The following is a 25,497-nucleotide window of genomic DNA, read 5'->3' as shown; positions in this document are numbered from 1 at the left end:
ACCAACTAAACTGGTAGTAATCCATCAAATTTGTATTATTAACCGTAAAAAACCGGTATTATTTATATTCTAGTATACAACTGTAAAAAATAAATACGTCATTTTATTAACTTTATAATAAGTCAAGAAGTTTAATCTAAATTAAAAAATACTCTGAGAGTAATAAATTTACCTCTATATTCATATTTATTTAATTTATAAGATAAAACATTTTTATTTTGTCCTAAATATCTTAAATGGCATTTATAATTTGAGATGGATGCTACTACAAAGTACCTTAATTTGATCTGTGATTTTTATAGAAAATCTAATATACACTATGGCTATGCCGAAAAGCGACAGAGAACTTCAAGTTCTAATGTAAATTCCCAAATCAAATATAAACAAGCAAAATATAAGCAAATCGTTTGATAGATATTATCTTATTCTTACATTAATTTTAGTCACATGCCTAAGTACATTATATTAGATAAAATTCCCCATGTATTTACGACGAAGGTAAAAAATATACTAAGGATATTTTCCATATGTATTCACAATAATTTATTGGTGTAATTTACTAGTTTTATTGTTATATATTTTCAGTTCTATTCTAAAGTATCTACTAGCGTCATGTCTTGGAGGTGTTTTGTATAGTGAATGGTTTGTTTACAAGATACAGCCCCTTTTTTGGAAAAACTTGCAGTGTGAATCAGGGGAATCATGCACCAAAATATTATTTATCGCAGATCCACAAATACAGGGAGAGTTAGCTGTACCACCCCCCCTAAGCTATCTTTTCAACTGGGATAGTGATAGGTATTTAATAATTCATAAATATAAAACTGACAACTGCAACTGCTAATAGTCTCACTTCTTTAATTATATAAATTGAAGGGTTATTTATTTTTAATACAATGTAATTTCAGATATTTAAAGTCTACATTTTCAATTGTTGAAAACTATTTTCGCCCTGATGTCCTTGTTTACCTTGGAGATCTAATGGATGAAGGGAGTATTTCAACAAGGGCCCAGTTCCATGGATATGTTAAAAGATTATCAGAAATCTTTGATTCACATTACCCTGTTGCGGTAATGAAAATTTTACAATTACATTTTTGTGTAGAAATCTGATGTTTTAAATTATCTTTTTGTATGAAAAAATTTCCTAAAATGTATAATGAATATTACAGCAAGTCTGGATACCAGGAGATAATGATATTGGAGGTGAAAATGAGCCAATAAAACATGATAAAATTGAAGAATTTAGAACAGTGTATTCACAACCAAATGTCATAGTATTTCAAAACATTTCTTTTTATAAAGTTAGCACAATTACATACTCTGTACCACAGCCTCTTGATGATGATTTAAACTTTAAAATTGCTATCTCCCACTATCCAGTAATTGAAAGAACAGCATATGCTAAACAGGTATGTGAAATCTGTTTTAGCCATATTCCATGACTTCTTATTAATTTTTAATTTTTTGTTTAATTACCTTGATAACACTATTAAAAACATACTACATTAAAGTAAGGTAAATAGAAACCAACTTTCCATTATGTACTTTTTTTAATCTTAAATTATGTACGAGTTACCTATATGGATTATGACAATAAATCTAAATTACAGGTTATCAATTCTATACACCCTGACATATTTTTTTGTGCTCATGAGCATAAATCAAAATTTGTCAAATTCAAAAGAGATTATGTGTCAAAGGAGACACATTTACTTAGTTACAATGATCCAGTTTTGTCTATATCCTTTGGTGGCGATTGGCTTCATGAAATCTATGTACCTACATGCTCATATAGAATGGGGACAAGCAAGATTGGATTTGGTGCTGCTGTAGTTGGTAAGTTGATATTATGGTACTACATGATACTAATTTAAATTAAATTAATTACTACATAAAATATATCTGAGAAAGGAAAATTGATACAATTCTTTGTTACTAGATTTTCTTGAGATAATTAAAACTGATAAATTATAATTTACTATACTATACTTAGTATGCTTTTAAAATTAAATTTTTTTTTCAGAAAAGAATAACCAGCAACTTAGGTACACTGTCTTCTGGTCTTCTGCTAGATTTCCCTATTTATTTTTTTATTTATTAATGCTTCTCATTCTTATTGGCTATACTTTATTATGCTGTTTTATAAGAATATTATCAAAGTTCTCCAATGCAGTAAAAGCTGATGATAAGCAGTTTTTACTAAAGTTACCTTAGTTATCCATAAGACTGATATGACATCCTATTTTTATTTATTTCTTAGGTATTAATCACATTCCAATAACAGGGTATTCATTTAATATCTCATGTTTTCAATCTAGAGTACAGGACCAATTTGCATATAGTTTATAGTGTAATGTCTTTATTGATGACAAGCTAGCAAGCTTATTTGACTTTTTTTTTATCCAGATGAGTAATTGTTTGCGTCACAATTATCCAGTGAAACTGTGTTCTACTTTACATCATCTTTATACTTAACATAAGACATTTCTGATTAAATTTTTTAAATAAAACATAAGTGAATAATAGCGTTTTATATTTTAATGTCTGATTTATTTAATAAAACTGTAACAAACAATGTAGATACCATATAAATATTTAATATAACAAAAGTGTTGCCAGCTGACAACAATAATGTTTGAAACATTAAATTTACTAGCCCTGTGGATATATTGCATATTAGAAAGTAAATTAACCCATTGTCATTTATAGCTGACACAATAAGTGGTGTCTGGAAAACTTTATTTTCAAGACATAATTCAAAAAATAACAGAATGGATAGAATGACTAAAAATACAGATATTAAAAATAAAATGTAACCTGCATTAGCTAAGGTTCTGGATGTTGGTCTGAATAAATTAACAAAATATGCTAGAAAAACTGAGGCTATGGCATAGCTGACCAATTTTTTTAAAGTGCTTTTAGTTTCTTCGAGTAACAACTTTTTTACATGAACTGCAAATAAATATAAACAGACATAACCTAGGTTAGATGAAATACCTTCACGATTAGCATCTATAAGTGTTAAACGAAGGGAACCACTGAATACCCATTCTTCTAAGCCATTATACAATAACATTTCATGAATAAAAATTGTAATAATACTCAATAACAAAGATTTATTTGATGCTAGAAGGAATATTGTTGAGATAAGTTTACAAAAGGCTAGAGTAAAAAAGAAGTTCCAATGAACACCATACTCCGTCACATGCTCATGGTAATCCATTTGTTTTATTGAGATAAATCTCCCAATACCAAGCATTAAGAGTATTGAAATAAATTTAAAATTATTTTTACCAATTTTTAATAAATTATCATTTTTAAAATCTCTATGTACCAGGCCACTCATTAAAACAAATAAACCAACACCGGTATCCATCAAACTGTAGCCATACATTTCAGTTTTTGCCAAATAGCGAGGGAAATGCTTGAAATCTACTGCTAATATAGCTACAGCAGTTATTAAATATGTTAGCCCTCTCAAAGATGTTATAGTATGTAACCTTTTCCTACATATTTTATTTGAATCATTCAAAAGTTCTAACATTTTAGGAATGTTTAAGTTTACAACATTGTAAAGTAACATTATCATTATGATAATGTTAAGATGATAAATATATTCTGCCAGCAGAGTATGTGCTAAAATTAAAGGAAGTACTATTACAATATATTCATATAGATATTGCAAAGGCAACCGTTTCTTTTCTTGAATTGTACACAATAAAGTACACTGCACTGTAAAGAAAATGCAAAAAAACGTATGGACTGCATTTGAACCATTGTTATTTTTCATCAGCGATTCATGGTATAGTTTATACTCGTTAGAGTTCATTTTCAGCAACTTATTCACAGTTTAAACATTTAGCCAATTTGTCGATAAATTAAATTAATTGTAATTTCCATAAACTATTAAATCATCCTGACAACAACATCCTAAATCCTAATCAGTGTGACCATATTTAAGTTTGTCATTATGCTAGCTACTTGGTTAAAATCTGCCAAAATCTGCTAAACTTTTTTTAAAAACTGTTAAAATTCTGCTATTTTATAAAATAAAAGGTTTAATACTTGTAGGTATCATTTTTTTATTGAAAATTTTAAATTTAATTTTAAATCTAAATTTCTTAATTTTCCGTGACATCTGACTCGTCAATATTTGAATTAAGTGTACTTAGTTGAATTTTGGGCTGTTTTTAACATATTTTTTATAGGCGTAAAATTTACGCATCCATCCTGTTCTTTTACAGCTTGTTTTACATGTAGGATTGCAGACACATGTTCATTTTTAAATCTGTTCCTTTGGTCTGTTTTTACATTATTCACCTGAGAAAATATTATTTCACAAGCTGTATTGGACATTGGATAAATCAAATGTGCGTACTTCTTATTTCCATCTGCTCGAGTCATTTTTGCAATGTGGGCCAAAAATCGTTCAGTATTCATAGGCGTGGGGTTAGAGCTTCCACCTCATTCTAACAGCTCACTTACTGCCTTATCCACTTTGAGCTCTCTGTATTATCGCTGTCAATAATTTGTACGTCAGGTTCATGGATCAAATTTGGAAATTGGGATACCAAATCGACTTGAAAAATCCTTGTAGACAACATTCTGTGGATCAAGACATTGTAATTGCTCAAACTCTTTATTCAGGGGTAAACGTTGTTTTAGTTGAACACAAAGTTGGATCAAAAATGATTGAATACGCTGCTGGAATGTTAAGATTTCTGCTTTTTGTCTGGCATCTTGAGCTAATATTTTAATTAGTTTACTGACATATACTACGAGACAGATATCATTTAAAGGTAAAAAGTCTGAAGGATGTGTGTTCCTCAAGTAGGTCGTTTTTATATTATAACACCATAGAATTAAAACAAGCATATCGGCTAAATCTTTGTATAGGTACTCTTTGTGCTGTGGAATACTCCCCTTGAAATATTACATTCATTTTATTTGGGATGGGTAAAATGTAATATAGGGCATAAAAATAAAGTTTAATGAATATATATAGAGTTATTTTTGGAAATATATAAAAGTTAACTTATTAAGTTTGCATAATGCTAATGTTATGCTAATATTTTTCTAAATTCTGCTAATAACTGCCAAATTTTTCCAATCTGCGACATAATATGCTACGCTGTGAGTTGGAGGTCATATTCTGCTAAAATCGCAGAATTCTGCTAAATCTGGTCACACTGATCCTAATCGTCAACAGTTAGCACTATACTGATTACTGTAAACTTTAAAGTCTATAGTACAAACGCTCCGGATAACGGATTGACAGTTGTCATAGATAATAAATTGTTATTTGATCAGTCGACAGCAAACACCAATGAAAATACATCGATAGATAAAATAGATCATTCATCATAGGACAGACTTATATAATTAATATTAAGGATTTTTTCGTAACTTTTGTCTTTTAAACGAAGCAGTAAAACTCATCTTATTTTTAATAAACTTTTATTTCTTAGCTCTAGCAGACTAGCTTATATCTAATTTGTAATTTACAAAATACTATTACAAAAATACTTTATTGTACAGTGTCATAAATAAGTACGTAAACTATTAAATTATATTTAAAATAAGTATTTAAAAGTTTTAAATTATATCTTGAGCACCAAAATAATATTTCGATAATAATTTAACCTTTCCCAAATGCTCATGAAACGGCTAAATCTGATTTTAGAAATCAATCACTAATTTTTATATGTTGCTTTAGAATAGTGATTTTAAATTATAATTAACCGCTCTAAGGTGGCTAATGTAGCACTTGGAAATAATTGAACATTTTTATTAATTAATAAAATATAGTTTACTGTTCAAAGTCATAAGGACGTTGGGGACGTCTTTGGACTAAAGGTATATTGACTTCTTCAGCTGATCTGAAGACCTGGGGCTGGAATTGCTGTCTCTGATGTGGTCTTTCTTGGATTTGTGCTGCTTGCTGTCTATTAGGGTCTTGTTCCTGTAATTGCAATTAATGTAATTTTAAAGTTTTATCTAGTTTAATATGTAGTTTATACTCAGAAACCTAAAGTATTACATTACAATAGTTTTAAAGCTTGTTCGAGTATTCATAACAATTGGACAAAGTTTTATGACACAAATGTTATAAATTTAAATATTGTAGTTATAGAATCTCACCTCTTCCTCATCCTCCCTTTCATATCTGTCATCATTATAGACCTCAGATGGGTAGTACCTCTCGGAGTAACGCAGAGGAGAGTTAGGTTTCCTTTGGACTTCCTCTTCGTTAATAGGCTTGTAAAGGTATTCATTAACAAAGTGGTACTTGGATGACCTCTGACAGATATTGTCGTGATTTGGTGGCATGCAAATTAGGTGAACCTATAAAATAGATTTTATTAAGTTTATCTTATTTTTATTTAAGTAATTATTTTAAATTAGAGTTACATACTTGATGGAATGTGAATCCCTCTGGGCAAATCCAAGAGTGTTTAACATTATCCTGGCAGTAGTGGAACACTTCACAATTCAGTTCCTCATCTGCATAGTATCCAGTCTTGCGAGTGCCACAGTCAAACTTTGATTGCTGTAAGAGAGTTGAAAGGCGGTCCGGCTCTTCTTTTTCTTCTAATTCTTCCTCTTCTTCCAGTGATTGTTGGAACTTAGCTGGACGTTGGTCCTGAGGCTGAGAGACGGAAGCAAATATTAGAAGGTATTGATTTATAGAAGAAACGTAAAAAATAGTCTAGTAATAAAATTGGTAACATTAAAATATCTATGAAAGAACGGCTCAAAAGAAGATTAACAGCCGACGATAATTTTGATATGTTTTTGTTACTAAAGTTTTTAGTCACAATTTAAGGCAATGAATAGCAAATCCGAGCACAAAAAATGAAGGGACGTACAATAACGTCAACGTCCGTCGTTCCACAACTGAGCGATTTTTTCAAAGAAGTTTTTGCCGCGTACCACCGCTATGTGGAACCAGCTGCCCACGTAAGTATTTCCGAACCAGTTCGACAAAGGGTCCTTCAGGAACGGACCAACCGACCTTTAAGAATTAGAACGCTCCTGTATCAACTCTTAAAAGGTCGGTAACGTGCATGGGACACGGGTATTACTTAACACCAGATGAGTCTCCTGCCCGTTTGCCCCTGTTCTATAAAAACGTTAAAATTAACACCTGGCGCTCTATTTACCTTCCTGTGAGGTGTCCTAATAGGTTGTCGTTGCTCTTCGATATAGACTTGCTGAGGTCTGGTGGGAACTATATACTCCTGCTGCTCTTGAGCACGCTGGTAGCCTGCAAGCTCAGCAAGAGATGGCGTTGGTCGAAAACCACTAGGCAGGGTGTTAGGGTAGGCCACGGGTGTGTTATATGCTCTCGGCCTCAAATTCCGGGACTCCTAAAAGGGAAAAAAAATAATTCTTCAGATTCGAGCCTTCCAACCAAAAAAGTTTATCCTGGATTAGGAGTTGAATGTAATAATTATAGTATCATTTATTTATATTTATTCTGTGGTTTTATTAAAAAGAGACATCTAGACAAGATGGCTTAACAGTAGTGTATGTAGAAAGATATGTCACAGACGAGGAGAGTCAAAAATAACATTTCTAAGATACAAATACAGCATTTAAAGGATTGAAGTAAACCTCCATTGTACTATTTGATTGCGTTTAATTTATGACTCACTTTTAAGTGACAAATGTTTTACATAACTTCAGTTAACAATAGGCCTTAGACCTGTTGAAACTCAGTTAAAATCTGACTCACTTACGAAATGATCTTATTTGTTGAAGCCCACGTCTTGTTTAGGAATCATTGCCATGCATTTGTAATTAATCTTTAGGAAGATGCGTAGGAAGATTTGTAATTACGTTACAAGTTGTATTTATTCTATAATCGTCTACGGTATTTTGAATAATGATCATAGTACAGCTTAATTTAGTTTTCTGTTTTGTTTAAACTATGGTTCATTTACACAATAATGAGTGTATATTTTTAGGAGCGACGCGACGTTTTCTTATATTGTAGGCTAAGGGTATGTTTCACAATGTATGGATGAAGTTCCAAATAGCTATGCAACACATGAATTATTCGAAAGATAAAAGTTCCGAATAAGATACTTCGCATTTCATGACGTATATCCTACCAATAAGTAATAAATAGCTTATTTGGTACTTAACCGGACATTGTGAAATAGACCATAAGTAAGGTTTAAAATGGTAAGTAATGATTAAAATATTATAATCGAGCGATCTCTTCCAGGCAAACACTATGAGAAAATAAAAGTAAATTGTGGTGAGCGCAAGAAGTGCAAAATTAAGAAATTATTATTTAGATTTTTGGCCAAACTAATGGAACAAACCAAAGAAATTAAAACATATATAAATTATAATTGTAACACACATTAACCAATGTGAATGGTATTTTCCGTTACCGTAGAACTAGTTTGTGTTGATTTTCCATATGTGTATGTTATATGTCCCAACACAGTCTGGTTTTTTATATATAAGAAAATTGTAGAAAATATTCCTAGTATGTCGAGATTCATAAGGATAGGTCAGGTAGTATTTTCCCACGCCAGTATTGACAAACGGACTTGATTATTACGAATGGTAATTTACATAACCCGTCTATAACCTAATATAATATAGTTAAATAAAACCTCTATAAATGCGAATAGTAATGCAGGTATTGGAAAAAAAAATTCAAACATTTGTCAAGGCGGCTTATCTCGATAAAGCCCTAGTGTAAATGTTTTTTTAAATATACGACGTGATTTGAATACCACAAGAGAAGACAGCTTAACGTGCTTATCCAACTTTAGAAAAATTTACCGACTAGATGGACTGACGACATCTTCAACTAAACCTAGTTGAACACTAGAAACCAACCGGTTTCTAGTGGATACAGAAAGGCTAGTGCATAATACAGGAAAATGGAGGAGGCCTACGTAAGGGCGAAGAAATGAGGCTGATAATGAGTAAAAATTATCAAAAATTATAAAAGATTAAGAAATATTTGCAGGGAATATTGACCAACAGTGGCGCATTTACCAGCAGGCTGCAGCCTTTGGCGGCGGCAAATTTGTGCCATTTTTTTTATCTTACAGAAGTAAAAAAATAAATAAATACCTAAATGTTATATAGATGTGAAATCTAAATCGTTTAACTGAACCTGTCAAAGTGGGAGATTTTTTTCAAAACAAAAGTCACCTCGGATAATTGTATAATTAAATCATGATAGCAAAATTGTTTTTTTCAGTGACATTCAGTTTCTAATATTAAATCAGGAATAAAATGTAGCAATAATTATCAAGCTTCAGCAAAACTTATTACCAAACTTCACTTGCTGGAAAATGAAAAAGTTACCGGCTAAGTAAATTTGCTAAACTATTCATCTTTTTTTGACAACCCTTTATCAAAAATTAGTACTATATAATATAATAATTGCAATGCATGTACCAATTGTTTAGAAACTGGTTAAGAATAAATGTTATTAGTTAAGAAAATTAGTATTTCATTCAAAATATTTTCATTCACCGATTTTTGTTCGTGAATGTAGGGTATCAGAGAATTCTTTTCACATTTAAAGAAATTATAGGCCTTGAAAGCCTCCGCAGCACTTTCAATCTATACGCGTGTTCTAAACCCCTAAACATCCTAGCAATGTTACATTGTATAGAATCATTCGAAAGGAACGATCTACTAAAGTGAAGGTATACTTTCATTCACTTTCGTGTGACAACTTGCATTAATAGCTTAGTAGCCGTAAAAAAATAAACAAAATTCGACACTTTCACTTCTGATGTCGTGAGTGCAATTTCTTTTTATGACTGTAATAAGGCAAAATCAAAATTATAATACGTTCTGTAGGTCCAGCGTAAATAACTAACATTTTGTATTAACATTGTTCATTCAGGTAATGACTACCTTTTTAGGTTGCTAATCATAATCATTAAGCCCTTGTGATAATATCAATCCTGTTCTGCTCCTTTATTATTATAATAAACGGCGAGTGATCTAAGGTGTTCTGATATTTCAGAAGCCTTGATACTGGTCTTCATATGTTTTACATTAGAAATAGCCAAGAAAACCCTACATTTATTAATAGCTGCAGTATAACTTATATTTGTGGAACTAATTTAGTCTGTGTCGTTTCCTCCTTAGTTTTTGATATTAATTTCCATACTTGTTCTGAAAATCTTGTCAATTTATAGAATTGTTTTGTTTCTCTTCACAACTACTTATTAATACAATCAAACGCAACGACACAAAGTTCTATTTTCCTTATTAATTCGTTTACCTCGCGATCAAATTGTAATTCTTCATCGTCCTCTTCAACTCCTGCATCAGGAACGTTGTCTTCTTCTTCTGATGCGCATGCGACGCCGATAAGCATTAAACCAAATAAAATACTCCACCTGAAACAAAATATTTTCTTTTAATAATATTCAGATTAGCAGTGTCGTTTTACTGAGGAGGATTCAGCGACTATCATCCCTGAGGTCGAAAGTTTGAACACTGGGTGTGCAGTATACTTTGTCTACGTGTTCATTTAATACCTACTTGTAAAATATTAGGAGTAAACCAAAATATATTATAGACACATTCGTTTATCTTACTATTCTTACTCTGTTTTTCTTTGGATATTTAAATTCCTCTACTTAAGAGATCTATTTAAATGTAATGTATTTCTAGGACTATTTTTTCAAAATTAGTAGATAGTGTAAATTGTGCCTAATATAATAAATTATGCAAAACATAAACTTCCAAATTATCAAGACTAGGAATATCTCTCATACAAAAGTATTAAACCCGCACTATGCGAAAATTAGTATGACTTTATGATTTTATTTTGCAAAATATTTTATCAATAATTATAATTGACGGGTCACAGAGTCCGCGTATATATATAGATATTTTGTGTCCTAGAGCCTGCGGAGTGAGTGTTTAAAAGTTGTACAAGCATTTAAATTCGAGATAATACCGGCGCATTCAACCGATTCATTGGATTTACGTCAAACTTGCAAGTTTCGCCGACAGGCCAAGCTGAGCACAAGACAATACTTACTACATCATTGCCTAGATTAGATTACATTCATTGAGTAAAAATATTTATAAGTAAATAAATTTTCATAATAAAATGTAGGACAGTCTATAGTTATGTACATAAATAGCTTGCCTCGCTGAACAAAGTCGTAAGGCAGTATTACAGCTCTTTTATAATTTCTCATTTTTAACTTCCTTGGGTGATGTAACTGTAATTTTTACAGATTTTTTGCAAAACATTTTATGTTGGTAATACTCGTTTACCTAATTTTACTTTCCTGAATAATTTACAACAACATAAATATAGTTTTAGTTTAGATTGTAATTATCATAAATAGTAAATGCGACTTTTTAAAAACAAATAAAGAGTAGTAATAATATAATATCTCTGTTTCACCAAGGTTTTATATTTCCGCGAAGAGAGAGGTAATGTATAAGATGCCGTGTGCTTAATATCTTATCCGAAATTACGTTAAAACAGTAAAGCAATCGTAAACAGTCTAATTACGATTGGTCATTAGACTGTTTAGTGAAATATTTTAGTTATTACATTTTAAGGTTATTAGATATTTGAATTATTTATAAAATATACTAAAAACATTATGTATATAAACAAATGAAGTTTAGAAAAACTTATTAGATGAATTACTGTAATACATATACATTAAGTTATTTTTTAACCATTTGTATACGAAACGACAATGTTTAAATCGTCGCATAGGAAAAAATAAGTTTTCATTTGATATTTTTAATTGTTCCTGTAATGATCCTAGTAATAAAAGTAAGTATTCTTTTATTTTTCCTGAACATATTGGACTTTGCTCTTACGACTTTGGCATATGTCAATAGTCAACATTTAATCGTACCTTATGACATAATTTATTTATTACACTTCGTACGTACCTACACCTGGGCAGGTTTCTTTAAGAACTACTATATAATAATAATAATTCTTGTTATTTTTAAATCCAGTTGCAACGTTTAGATAAATTTTATTTTAAATTAATATACGTAGGAAAGTGCACAAAATTTAACTATTACGGGGAGTTTGTACCAAGTTGTTAGTTGTTAGTTATGGATAGATAGATTTAGGAATATAAGTTTAATTTTTTAATGTTTTTATCTAGAATAGTTGGTGTGGGATTTTGGAATTCTATCGTATTAGTAATTACTGTTAAGATAGAAAAATGTAGTGATAAATAAATAAATAAAGATAGAAATACCAAAATCCAAGCACCAAGTCCAAGTTAAAGAAGCTTGTTTTGAATTGATAGAACATTCATTCCAACATTCTTCATATTTACTGGACCTAAATCCTCTAAGGTCCTAGGTCAGTAACCTCATTTGCCGTTAAAGGAACATTTGAGAAACATCTTGTCAATCTCGATAAATAAAAGTCCATATCGTAAATAAATTTTCGGTGCAACTACAAATGTGTGTCGAATTGCTAAGGTGTGGTCCTATAATTAACACTACTGATGCTTTATTACCTATCATGTAAGTGTTGTATAATTATGACCTAAATCTCGTCAGATTTCGATATAAAACCAGTACAATAATGTCATAAATTGTGTTATGCGACTTTAAGTTTACAACATATTTTTAATTTTGTTATATTAAAAAGGCATATGTTTGTCACAGTCTTTTTACACTGCAGATTGAATTTTTATAAATTTACTAGCAGACTCGGCCAAGCGTTGCTGTGGCTTCGGCTTTTGTTATATTACATATATTTTTTAATAATATTCAGATTTGTAGTGTCGCTTCTCTCAGGAGGATTCAGCACCATCTGTTAGAATTGTATAAAATAATAAACAAATATTTGCAATAAAATAATATTGCGGGTATAAATTGAGATGTAAGCTATCCTATCTTTTAAGTTAAAGTTAAGTCAAATCTGCACATGGTGTGCAAATTTGATTGATATCGGTTCGGTAGTTTAGGAGTCCATCGCGGACAAAAAACGTGACACGTGATTTATACATATTAAGATTAGTGTAAAAAGGTTCGTCTACTGTTTTATTCTAAAGGAAAAGATATAAGTTAACAACCAATTGAAGTTATACACAGAAATAGCAGTCTAAGTAAAGCATACAAAGTCGAAGCTAGAATGAAAGTTATTATCTAACAAGTCTAATATCTCGAAGATATTAAAGGAAGTGAAAGTTGCATAATATTTTGGTATTTACGTGTATCGTTTACTCACTTGCATTACGAGTTTATCAGTATTAAAATAGGTACGCAAGATTCGGGATCCTGATAATGTTTTTGTACAGTTATCAGCTGTAATTAAACCGACACCTTCAATAAAATTCTATAGTTATGTGTTTTATTTATATTTAATACAAACGCATTTTGACTTAATTACCCTATGGTGTATGATCAAAAAGATAGCTATGATAGATCCCTTTCATACATAAAATTCATTAAACTTTCTAGTAAGTTTTTAAAGTATTTCTAAATTTATTGCAATATTATCTCACTGAAGTAAATGGAGTGCAACGGTTCAGTGTACAATCATATTTACACACCTTTACAATTATGAAATTTTTTCGATTACGTTTAATTACATAAATTGTCAGTGTAACTTTTTATTTGGGACAGCTAAACTATCTGAGTACAATGCATTAGTTGAAATTGTTCTTAATGGACCTAAAGTGCTACTAACTAATGAATTAATACATTAAACTATCGACAATTCTACGTTACGCGGCGCTTACGAATTAATTGCTTTGATTTTATTAAAACTAAAACGTCGATTTATTATATTAGACCAGTGCCGAAGCCTTCAAAAATAGTAAAAAATGAAAAAAAATTACAGTAGGATGAAACCCATTAGAAATGCAGGGGAATATGATCAAAATGAAAGGAAAAATAAATTACGGTCGATCCGAGTTCGGGAAGTGGGAGGGGGGTGACTTTTAAGGGGGAAAAATTGTTTATCTTGATTTCCGGCGAAACTACCAGTCCTATGGAAAAAAGTTAAATGGCAAAGTTGTAGGTCATAAAAAGATCTACAACTTTGGTATTTACAATTTTTTCACATAACCTCAAAATTTAGGTGAAAAATTCAAAAAACCAAGTTTTTGGTTTTTTATTTATATCTTTTTTAAAAAGTTTTTTTTTTCTACGAAATTTGGTGAAAACTTACCTTATTATGTCCCAAATATACTGTAATTTATTTGATTAAAAATATTTATTTTTTCGCCTCATTTTAACTTAATATCAAAAAAGCACCCTAATTTTCAATCGAAAATTCTGACGTCAAAATTTCAGCTTTTTTCAAAAAGTTTGGGGGCTTTTTGTTCGTTGAAATATCTACTTTCTGATGGTGTAAAAAAAAATATACATTACTATAGAAAATATTATTAGAAAATGCAAAAAATTGAAAAAACCTCAAATTCGAAAATTTTCTTTTAATTATGTACAATTTTGAGGTATTTATTAAAATTTACACTTTAATTACTCAAAAAACGTAAGATTTCATGCTTCATTGATAAACGAAAAAATTGCAAATTAAAATATACTTCTATAATTAACAAACAAATAAGTTAATAAAGTTAATATTTAATAAGACATCTACAATATTTTGAAAAAGTTGTAGAATCTTCTGTAAATAATATTTGTAGATGCCTATTTATTGCTGTTTTAAGATAATTTATATACCCGAGTGACCTTCGGTGAATTTTGAATTTTTCTTTGAATAAAGTAAATTTCTCACAAATCACTTAGAGTAACTCAGCCTGCAGGTGTATTTTTAAAAACGATGTTGTACACTACTCTGTATCTCGAATACTGGCTAACGGTTTTTACAGCTGCTACGAAATAGCAGGTAGCAGTAAGGCCCAGACCCTCCTAGGTCCATCCCCACTTCTCAATGAAATAACTTACACTGGGCTAAAATTCACCGAAGGTCACTCAGGTATATAAATTATCTTAAAACAGCAATAAATAGGCATCTACAAATATTATTTACAGAAGATTCTACAACTTTTTCAAAATATTGTAGATGTCTTATTAAATATTAACTTTATTAACTTATTTGTTTGTTAATTATAGAAGTATATTTTAATTTGCAATTTTTTCGTTTATCAATGAAGCATGAAATCTTACGTTTTTTGAGTAATTAAAGTGTAAATTTTAATAAATACCTCAAAATTGTACATAATTAAAAGAAAATTTTCGAATTTGAGGTTTTTTCAATTTTTTGCATTTTCTTATAATATTTTCTATAGTAATGTATTTTTTTTTTACACCATCAGAAAGTAGATATTTCAACGAACAAAAAGCCCCCAAACTTTTTGAAAAAAGCTGAAATTTTGACGTCAGAATTTTCAATTGAAAATTAGGGTGCTTTTTTGATATTAAGTTAAAATGAGGCGAAAAAATAAATATTTTTAATCAAATAAATTACAGTATATTTGGGACATAATAAGGTAAGTTTTCACCAAATTTCGTAGAAAAAAAAAACTTTTTAAAAAAGATATAAATAAAAAACCAAAAACTTGGTTTTTTGAATTTTTCACCTAAATTTTGAGGTTATGTGAAAAAATTGTAAATACCAAAGTTGTAGATCTTTTTATGACCTACAACTTTGCCATTTAACTTTTTTCCATAGGACTGGTAGTTTCGCCGGAAATCAAGATAAACAATTTTTCCCCCTTAAAAGTCACCCCCCTCCCACTTCCCGAACTCGGATCGACCGTAATTTATTTTTCCTTTCATTTTGATCATATTCCCCTGCATTTCTAATGGGTTTCATCCTACTGTAATTTTTTTTGGTTTCAAAAATTATCGACACTGGTCTATATGACAGTCATAACTTCATAATTTATTAAAAAATCTAGCGGAGACCATAGACAATATAAAAGTGAATACCTTACCTCATTTCTAAAATTTTGGCGGCAAATATTAAAAAACGAATGTCAAATAGTAAACAAATATTTTTAATTAGAATTCTGATGCTTCTAGTTAAATGATGAAACAACAAATGTAATCTGATTGGATGTGAAACTAATTTGTTAAACTCATATTACACGTCAACTTATTATTAAAAGTTTTAAAGTCCGGTAAGACTAATGATCTTCACTCTAGAACAAAATAAGCATAGACAAGTTTTTTAATTGTTCTCAAGTTTATCATTATAATGAAAAGAAAATAACTAGTTTCTGAAGTAAAGATTTATATTAAAGCTGGTTAACACATATATATATGTATTTTGATTTACAGATACAAGATATTTATACTCTGCATTTTTTTGTGAGTAAAGCCCTGGAAAACGAATCTGTTAGAGCAGCATACGAAGCTACGAAGTGTAGTTAATATTACTAACAAAATTTGATTTCTACTTATAAGTATGACATTCGTTTCTCAGTCTTTGTAAATCTCAAACATATCCATTTCTAGTGCAATATATATCGAAAATCGTTTAAACTACACAAACCAAATGTGTACCAATTGAATTGTGTATGTGGCCTTAGAATGCCTCCGTGATTTAATTGCAAATTTATAAGAGCATATCAAATAATCAGCAGCTGAATTATGTTGGCGCGAGGATATCAAGATTTCACTTTCATTATGTAATTCTCTCTGTGTGAGTTTAATGTTTTTTAATATCTCTTTTCGGTTTTATTATATTATTTTTAAACCAGTCGTTTTGTAAGTAACGGCAGGCAAACGGGCTCACCTGGTGTTAAGATATACCGCCGCACATGGATACTCACATCGCCGGCCATTTAAGAATTGGTACGCTCGTTTCTTGAAGGGAAATGCTTCAGCGGGTAGCTGGTTCTACATAGTGGTTGTGGGCGGCATAAACTGCCTTTAGAGACGCTCACTTGTGGAACGACGGACCTACGGATGGCGTTGGTATTGATGTTTATGTAGAGAAGAAAAGTTTTGAAAAGATTCCTTAATTATATTATCATATATAGTTGAAATATCAATGTAAAATTTGACATTGATATTTTAACTAGTAGGCTAACAAATATCACTAATTTTTTTTTGAGATTAAGTGGTTTCTTCATTTACACACAAAATTGTTCTCACACAATTTTGTGTGCAAATGAAAAAATCATACAAATATGTGGTACGGAAGAGTACCACATATTTGACCCATGGATTGGTCATATGTGGTACCCACAGATTACGTTACATTACACAAGTTAAAGAAACAATCAATAACACTCGTTTAAAGCTTTACATTACGCAATTGAAATGCGGCTAAGTAGCACGTGGTGAGACAGGTTATATGAGTGCGATGGGCGTGCCTTGATATGTTGCAGGAGTGCCCTTAGGACATATAAATTGACTTGTAACGTGACTTATAAAATAAAAATCAGTTCCAACCTATTAAGATCTGTGCCTCACATTTCTGTATATGTTTCATGATTTTTCAATCTAATAAGCAAGTAGGTGATCAGCCTTCTGTGCCTGACATCTTCGACTTGGGTCTAAGGCAAGCAATTCTTATGATATTTTAGTTAACCGTTTGAGCGTATGTTAAATGCACACATAGACATAAAGTCCATTGGTACACAGCCGGGGATCGGACCTACGACCCCGTTGACAGTCGCACGCTCGCTAAAGCCACTAGACATCACGGCTCTTATAATAAAAATTGACTAGTAATAGTACGTATAGACTTATAGGACACTTGCTTAAAACTTGTAGCGCCAGTTTAATCAAGGAAACTTTTAATAGTATAAAACAATTAAACACTAATATTAAATAGATATTTGAACGCCATATATTTTATTTATTCTAGGAATGTTTATGGTGAATTGTTAATTCAATTTCGATTATTATCGGTCGATATACAGCGTTTTCACTGCACGAATAAACCTCAAGGGTTTTAAATAAAGCACTTGAATACTATTATTCGTACGTGAATAACAAAAGAAAGTGTAAGTTGCATTTACGTACGCTTGCCCGTCAAATTATTTCAAGTGCAGAGCGTAATTGAACATCTCCGATTCGTTTTATTAATCTAAGTTGTATTTTAAGTCTCGTGTGAGCTTATAACGATACGATACAAAATAACGGCACATCATTTCAGTTCTTATCGCCCGCTATTGATTTGGGAACTTATTTTTTATTAAACATATTGACGGTTATAAGTGTGTATATAGTTATCAATATGTTTTAATACATTACAAAGACTTCATAAAGCAATATAATCTAGGCTAGCTAGCTACTGATTTACGTATTTTACTTAAAAGGATAATTATCATAAGAAAGTGTCTAACAATACTAATTACAGTTCTATTAAGGAAAAGAAACTCTTTCTTGTGTTCTAAGACTAAAGTGCATTTTCTCATTTTCAATTTTCTAACTAGGATCGTGGTGTCCAGTAGTTATAATTACCAATATGAATAAATATCTTTTGATTTATTGTTTCGCCGGGAAACGAACACGCACTTTATGTGTGTATATATATGTCAATGATTTTGGTGTTAAATCAATCTTACTACGTAAATTCTTTTCTCCTACCTAATCTAGGGCTACGGATAAAAACATCTCCATCTTAAGAGAGTTTTGTCATTTTATAATTATTGGCACAGTCTCTGAGTTTGCTAAACCCACCCATATATTACCCATAGAAATAGTGTTGTAATCCACTGAATACTTATACATAGAGGTGACAATCAATTAGTTAGGGTGAGGTAACATCGTGACACTTATGGGTCCGGTTTGACCTGCACTAATCATTTAGCGATTTGGTACGGTTGGGTTGACCTTCTAAACAATTTTCGAACAATGAAAGGAATGTATCCATTGGATATAACAGGTACATATATCTTGTTGGCCTAGTGGCTCCAGTGTACCTACGAATCTCCCACGTTAGATCCCCGCTGTGCACAAATAGACTTTCTTCCGAAAATTATTTATTTATTTTCTTGCATTTTAGGAAGATTTACAGTATTTAAACAATGTAAATTATGATTACAATCAAATAAATCAATACCAATTACTTATTATATTATAATATTTCCACCTATAGATAAACAATTAATACCTTAGGTAGAATACAATTAACAATGATGGATTTATGAAACTCCGAAACAATTAAAAGATTTAAATATACAACTTTTATAATGGAAATAGCAGGATGTGAGAGTGCGTCTCACAGAGTCAATGGATGAACAGATCATCAGAAGCCTTTCGGTCGATGTCAAACTGGTTTGAATATTGGTTTTAGGTCTGTACACTTCGAATCATGAATGTACTCTTCCTATAGTTGGTATTAATTGGAGGCATTTTGAAAAGAGGGCGGTGTCTGAACCATAATAAGCTTCGCTAACATCTCCATTATGCGCTAACAAAAGTTGCCTTAGACCGAAAAATTCGTCGGCATGTGTCAGGAGGCTGATCACCTACTTGCCTATTACAAATGACGTACGTATACGTAGCACATGCGTACATTACTCTTTTGTTTCTTAAAATCAATGTGTTATCTCTGGTTCATTATTGGGCACTCAATTAAATAGATGCGATAATTTTATTTAGCTGAAATTTGAGCTGGCGTGTCTCCAAATTATCAGGCTCACGCGAATGTCACTCTGTCTAGGTTATATGATGCAATTTCTTATGTATTGTGTTTCTGACACGTGAAGGTTGAATATGTTATCGTGTATCAATGAAATATTGACCATTCTGATCGTCAAAATCTTTTTTACGTACATTTAGAGAATACTATGAACCCTCCTCAAAAAGAGTTGTAGACGACGAGGCTGACGTGATTTTAAATTGATCTGACTTCCTAAATAGTCCTTAGCTTTTCATATTTGTTCAAAATACGATACAGAATATTTTTTTTATAGAACAGGGGGGCAAACGGGCAGGAGGCTCACTTGATGTTAAGTGATACCGACGCCCACGGACACTCTCAATGCCAGAGATCTTTTAAGAATTGGTACGGTCTTTTCTTGAAAGACCCTAAGTCGAATTGGTTCGGAAATACTTCAGAGGGCAGCTGGTTCTCAAAAACTGCATTATTTGTAATAGTATTTTACCCTATTCTCTAATTACATGTAGGACAAACAAAAAATCATATTCAAGGAGTCTGCCATTAATTGTTTTTTTATAATTAAGGAACGAATTTCTTCCGAAATGGTCCGTTTTATTATCTTCAATTAGTAGCTTCTTCAATAATCTTTTATGGACTAATATCGATAAATGAATTGCTTTGGCTGTACTGAATTATAAAATAAACTAAAACTATTAAATAGAAAATTAAAAAAAAATATAGAAAGTTTGTTCCCTGTGGTTGTATAACTTAAGTCCGCAGCATTACCTGGCTGTGTTGCTTTAATTATTCTTGAACAGGGAAAGCACCAGCTATAGGGTCACCAGAACTATCTACTAAGCGCCACCATAAATCTTCAATTAGCACCCGTGCAATGTACCAAACAGCCTACGCTATTTCAAATAAAATATTTACAGTAGATGTATTCCTAAGATTTATTTATACCGGAACGAGTGCAATTAATCGCTTTCTGATTTCCGAAAACAGCGAAACGAAAGCTAAATAATATAATAACGCCTAATTCGTTAATGTAACGGAAATATTTACGTAATGTTACATCTTGTTATAAATGAGTTACAGAACTTGCGTCCGCTATAAAAACTAAGTGAAGATTTATGTTAATTAACTATCACTTACTAAATAATTGGATAATTACACGCGATTAAACTTTTAATTAAGTTTAACAAAAATAGATAACATTTATAGACAAAAACGTCTTACAATGGCGTAAAATTGACAAATCTAAATATAATTATCAAGGTCCGTTATTACTATCCCCCAACTGTTATTACTAATTATTATAATTATTATTTTCTGATTCTGACGAAGCTAATTAATTGAATAGCCAATTAGACTGATTTAAGAGTAACATAAAGATGTTAGCTGGCGTACCTATGTTTGTTATTTTTTTTATCTAAAATTAACGTCGCGTATATTACTATTTTACTGCCTTATTTATGAAAAATTAATCTTAACTAAAAATCTGTCTTTTTATCACAGCGTAAACACTTTTTATCAGTGTCACACAACAGTATTTAATATAGTGCAATAAGACAGACTGAACTGTTAATTAATACATGTCGTTCATTACTTCAAAAGAATATTCATAAATGTGTTAATTATGTTATTTGCGAACCGGACGACATTTTTATATTACACGCACGAAAATTCCGACAAGCCGGCGACATTGCTCGACTTTCCTGTCGGCGCGGGCGTGCATTATCTAATTTTAATAACTATTACGCGTACGAACGTAATAATGATTAATTTAATGATACACGCAACGGTAAGGAAATCATTGACGATTAGCTGAAGAATGCTGATCGCGTGACAAACCGTTTCCTTCCAACGTGTTTCAAGGATGTGCGATTTAATGTCACTTTCACTGAAGTAACTTAACACTGAAATAAAATTTTCTCGAAACAAACTACAAAACTTAAGAAACAGACCATTTCTTTAGAAGTAACTTGCTTCCTGGGTTGATACCTCATTTTATTAATGATGGGGTTGTCTACAAATTAACATTAAACAGTTAACTATTATACTAATGTAACGGGGGAAGTGTAGTTTCTAACAGATATTTCGCATTTATCTAGAAAGCAGTACTCGTGTAGGAACTCGTAGTTTTAGAGACAATAACTTTTTACCGATGGTATTATAATTATAAAATAGCGCTATAATATTTATTTATCAGTCCTAAAACTAGCAAGGGAAATAACTCAGGAAATATAATAACTAAATAGAAACTTAAACCTCATTAAGAGCTAACACAATTTCGGTAAGTAGAAAGATCGTAAAATATATCAGTATTTTCATTAATGTAATTAAGTTGTAAAAGTGATAAGCCACATTCTTCATCTCCTTAATCTTCTAGAAGAAATATTCAGAAACCTAAAAGTGCGTTTTCTTGTGTTGTTGTCGTTGTGTAATCGACCCACCTGCGGTCGCGCGTGTGAACTATCATACCATTATGTATTCAGCTAAATGAACCATTATACTAAAATAATGAGTCTTTCATACGTAAACCTAGTACTAGTTAAGTGGAGAAAAGACTATGTCGATACCTACATATTCCTGAGCAACAATACGGAATTTGATTGCACTCGAAAATTGTTTAAATTTTCATTATTTACATAGCAACTGCTATTTATCTCTTTTTCGTTTATCCCAGTGTTTAAAAAGTGTTTCGTTTCATACCAGCAGAAATACAATTTTTAAAATTTTTTTTTTAGAACAGGGGAGCAGGCTGCAAACGGGCAGGAGGCTCACCTGATTCGACAAGACGAATGATAAGTATGTTATTAGGTTACAAAAAAACTTGAATTTAGTTACTTTTAAATTACTATTACACAAAAAACTGTTACTAAACAATTAAATATACATTTGTTATTTTAAACTAAAAATTAAAACTTAAATTACTTATATTCGATTATTTTGTCCTTAAACCAGTTTATTTTTAACTAATAAAAGTTCGTAAATTTTAATCGAATTTATTTTAAATAAGCAATTTCAAATTACGATGATGATTGTCAAACTTGACACAATTCGTATACCAAAATGTCAAAACAGCTTGTCATGCAAATATATCTTATAACACCCGTATAACAAAAAGACCATTACAAGTAGCAAGCAGACGTAAATGAACACACGCTATGAATTTATTATCTTACATAACATGACTTACTTTTTCGTGTTATTCGGGGCATTTTTCCTCATTACAATTTGTAAAGGTTTCATTGCATATGATAAACCTGTATTTGAGAGACGAATATTTTATATATTTTGACATTTAAAACTTTCTCTTTGAGTAACTCCTTTAACGAGCAGTTTTGTTGAATATGTTAAAGACAAAATGAGTATCGTAATGTATACATAGGTATACCTACAATTTGGTAGTCTTAATTATAATGTAGAGCTCATGCACTTTATTTTAATTATTAATTTGACGTGTAGCATGAAGATAAATTATATATAAAAGAAAAGGCTTATTTAAAAATAATACCCTTGAATTCCTAGCACATAAATTGAGTGAATTTAAAATTAGTACTGTAAACAATTTATATTTTGCGGCGTTAAGTTAAATCCTTTAGGTAGTTAGTTATTCAATTATTCCTATATTATATATATATAATAAAGTATGTTCCGACTAGATTTAACAGTATTTCCATTATAATATTTTAATTGTTTTCTATATTATAGCTAAAAAATTATAGCAATCTGAGAAGAAATATCTATTGCAGTAGTCGAGTTCAAGACATCATTATATCTTACTCGGCAAGGTGCTTGAACTATGCATTATTATTACGTTTCTTGTTCGCATAATTGCCATAATACTATGGGAGAACAGATTGAGTAGTTTAATAAATGCGACACGAGAAAGTGATTGATTTGCAGTAGTTGAAATCAAAAGTCCGATGACATGCAAAATGTTTAGAAATTCACCTCGGGCATTCGGATTTTATGTATTTAAAATGTGCAGTATTTGCAGAGCAATGGTTGATAGAAAGTAACAACAGTTTTTTAGATGTTGTATTGTTAGATTTCATTAAAAGGTACCTACTTAATTACTTTCTAATATATATTTTAAGTTGAAACAGTATTTTAAACATTATTGAATTTCCATAACATTTTATGTAAATATTTCTAAATATTAGATTATCAATATTTTAAGTAAAAATAAAATTATCGTAACAATATTTTCATAATTGTAATTACTAATTACATAAAAAAGTTTACATACCTCATTTTCATTTTTAATGCAGAGTATCCAAATTAATGACACTTGTCAAAAAGCGCGCGAAACTGGACGTACTGGCGCGATAGGACTGCGCGGTGGCCGGGCTTTCTCCCGCTTTATAACTTGTACGCCTGCCGGGGGAACTAAGAAAAGCAACCATTTGGCAATGTTACGCGAATCGAACGAATTCGATAAAAGTTAATTTAAGTTATAGATAAAATTAATTTATTTCGGATGTCATCATTGTGACTTAAAACTCTCTACAGTCTGTGGATTTAATAGGCTTTCCTTTTCATTGAGAATGAGTAATCTAAAAGCTTGTAATTATTAATAATACATACATAGTCGCAACGAAGAACTAACACGAAGTAAGTAATTGACAACAACATATTTAAATGTTACTTAAATACAACTTACTAATAAGTTCAATATGTACTTACACTTATGGGTGTTCTATCTTGTTATAAATCACAACCCATTTTTATCTTTGTTAATTGGTTTATTATTCACAAACAGCACTAATTAATTTATATTCTTATAGAAAATGCTCAAGGAAAAAATAATAAATTCACTAGTAATATATTTATGTTGCCACATACATCAAAATCTTATAGAAAATACTACACAATATATTATGTAAATTTTTAGTGCATATCTCCGATGCGCTACACACTTTTAAACTGTATTTTAGTGATTAAATTTTTTCATAGATAAATTATGAAACAGCAGCCATTCCAGGTATTTCCCGAACCATTCTGACTAAGAGGCCTTAAACTCGGCAATGACAAACCTCCTGGTTTTGGGTGTCTTTGACAGACAGTAAACACAGTGCTCGTTTACCTCCTGTCGAATATTTTTTTTTCTTAATTTTACATTCTAAAATCAAGTTATACGGACGTGAAGAACTGGCACTTTCCGTCAACTACTTATATGAAAAAGAAGCTTAGTGTGTTAGTAAGCAATGAGCCAAAACATGAAAAGATCTGAGGTGCATCATATAATATTATGTTGTTTATATAATATATGTGTATGTTTGTATATATAATATATTATGTAGTTGGACCGTTCTCGTGTCCGTTGTTAAGATTTCTTTCGGTCATTGCACCACAGTTAAAGGTTTATTTTTTCTTTATTATTAATATCATGTCTGGAATTGATCGATCGGAGATACATTTATATTTACGACCGTGAATAAATTTCATATTCTGTGAAATGGAGATAAATAAATAAATTTCTTTATTTGTACGAAGTGTTATTGATTTGCGATTAAGCTGCCCTCTCTTACTTGATCCGCTCCATCGTCTCTCGCACTCGACCGTTCTAGGCCCTTCCAGCCATATTCTTCTCCTTCTTCTTCTTCAAGTGCCACTCCATTACTGGAGGTTGGCCGTCAGTTCTCTGTACCGCGTCTTGTCCTGCGCCAGATGCAGCAACCCCTCCGCACTCGCAATACCTGTCCACTCCCTGACGTTGCGAAGCCATGACTTCTTCCTCAGACCATATTCTAGACACATATAATATAAATAAAACGATTGCATACTACTTGTTTAGTGAATGTATTTTTTTTATAGATCAGGGGGCAAACGGGCAGGAGGCCCACCTGATGTTAAGTGATACCGCCGCCCATGGACACTCTCAATGCAGTTATATATACAATTTTTAAATGGCCGGCAACGCACTCGCGAGCACGTTGGCACTGGGAGACTCTATT

General features: G+C 31.0%; 3 protein-coding genes across 3 annotated transcripts; 1 reads left to right on the top strand and 2 right to left on the bottom strand.

The window, feature by feature from the left end:
• The first annotated feature begins 321 nt into the window (after positions 1–321).
• LOC110996680 lies at positions 322–2,526 on the top strand. Its single transcript, XM_022264487.2, has 6 exons — positions 322–498; positions 586–798; positions 909–1,071; positions 1,173–1,412; positions 1,614–1,839; positions 2,027–2,526. The coding sequence occupies exons 1-6, from the start codon at positions 482–484 to the stop codon at positions 2,215–2,217; spliced, it is 1,050 nt and encodes a 349-aa protein (XP_022120179.1). The 5' UTR covers positions 322–481; the 3' UTR covers positions 2,218–2,526.
• Positions 2,307–5,298, bottom strand: LOC110996679 (phosphatidylinositol-glycan biosynthesis class W protein). The gene is made up of 2 exons (XM_045630488.1): positions 5,199–5,298; positions 2,307–3,940 (listed from the first exon to the last, which is right to left on the bottom strand). Exon 2 carries the CDS (start codon positions 3,830–3,832, stop codon positions 2,534–2,536), a length of 1,299 nt encoding a protein of 432 aa, XP_045486444.1. The 5' UTR covers positions 3,833–3,940; positions 5,199–5,298; the 3' UTR covers positions 2,307–2,533.
• Positions 5,299–5,443: 145 nt separating this feature from the next.
• LOC110996689 lies at positions 5,444–23,895 on the bottom strand. The gene is made up of 6 exons (XM_022264501.2): positions 23,790–23,895; positions 10,277–10,394; positions 7,167–7,373; positions 6,419–6,652; positions 6,145–6,348; positions 5,444–5,965 (listed from the first exon to the last, which is right to left on the bottom strand). The coding sequence occupies exons 1-6, from the start codon at positions 23,798–23,800 to the stop codon at positions 5,813–5,815; spliced, it is 927 nt and encodes a 308-aa protein (XP_022120193.2). The 5' UTR covers positions 23,801–23,895; the 3' UTR covers positions 5,444–5,812.
• Positions 23,896–25,497: the final 1,602 nt, after the last annotated feature.

The sequence above is a fragment of the Pieris rapae genome, chromosome 12 (assembly GCF_905147795.1).
Source record: "Pieris rapae chromosome 12, ilPieRapa1.1, whole genome shotgun sequence".
In the NCBI taxonomy this organism is placed as follows: Eukaryota; Metazoa; Arthropoda; class Insecta; order Lepidoptera; family Pieridae; genus Pieris; species Pieris rapae.
Note: the sequence above shows the minus strand (reverse complement) of the source record. Positions and strands in the feature narration are given on the sequence as shown.

What these genes read in the sequence shown, in the direction of transcription:
- LOC110996679 (XM_045630488.1), bottom strand. Translation starts at nt 3,832, where the DNA reads ATGAACTCTAACGAGTATAAACTATACCATGAATCGCTGATGAAAAAT.
- LOC110996689 (XM_022264501.2), bottom strand. An exon ending in AATTACAATTTGATCGCGAG is followed by an intron (nt 7,374 to 10,276) that starts GTAAACGAATTA and finishes TTTCCCTTTTAG; the next exon opens with GAGTCCCGGAATTTGAGGCC. An exon ending in AAAGGGAGGATGAGGAAGAG is followed by an intron (nt 5,966 to 6,144) that starts GTGAGATTCTAT and finishes TTGCAATTACAG; the next exon opens with GAACAAGACCCTAATAGACA.
- LOC110996680 (XM_022264487.2), top strand. An exon ending in ATTCACATTACCCTGTTGCG is followed by an intron (nt 1,072 to 1,172) that starts GTAATGAAAATT and finishes TGAATATTACAG; the next exon opens with CAAGTCTGGATACCAGGAGA. An exon ending in GAACAGCATATGCTAAACAG is followed by an intron (nt 1,413 to 1,613) that starts GTATGTGAAATC and finishes TCTAAATTACAG; the next exon opens with GTTATCAATTCTATACACCC.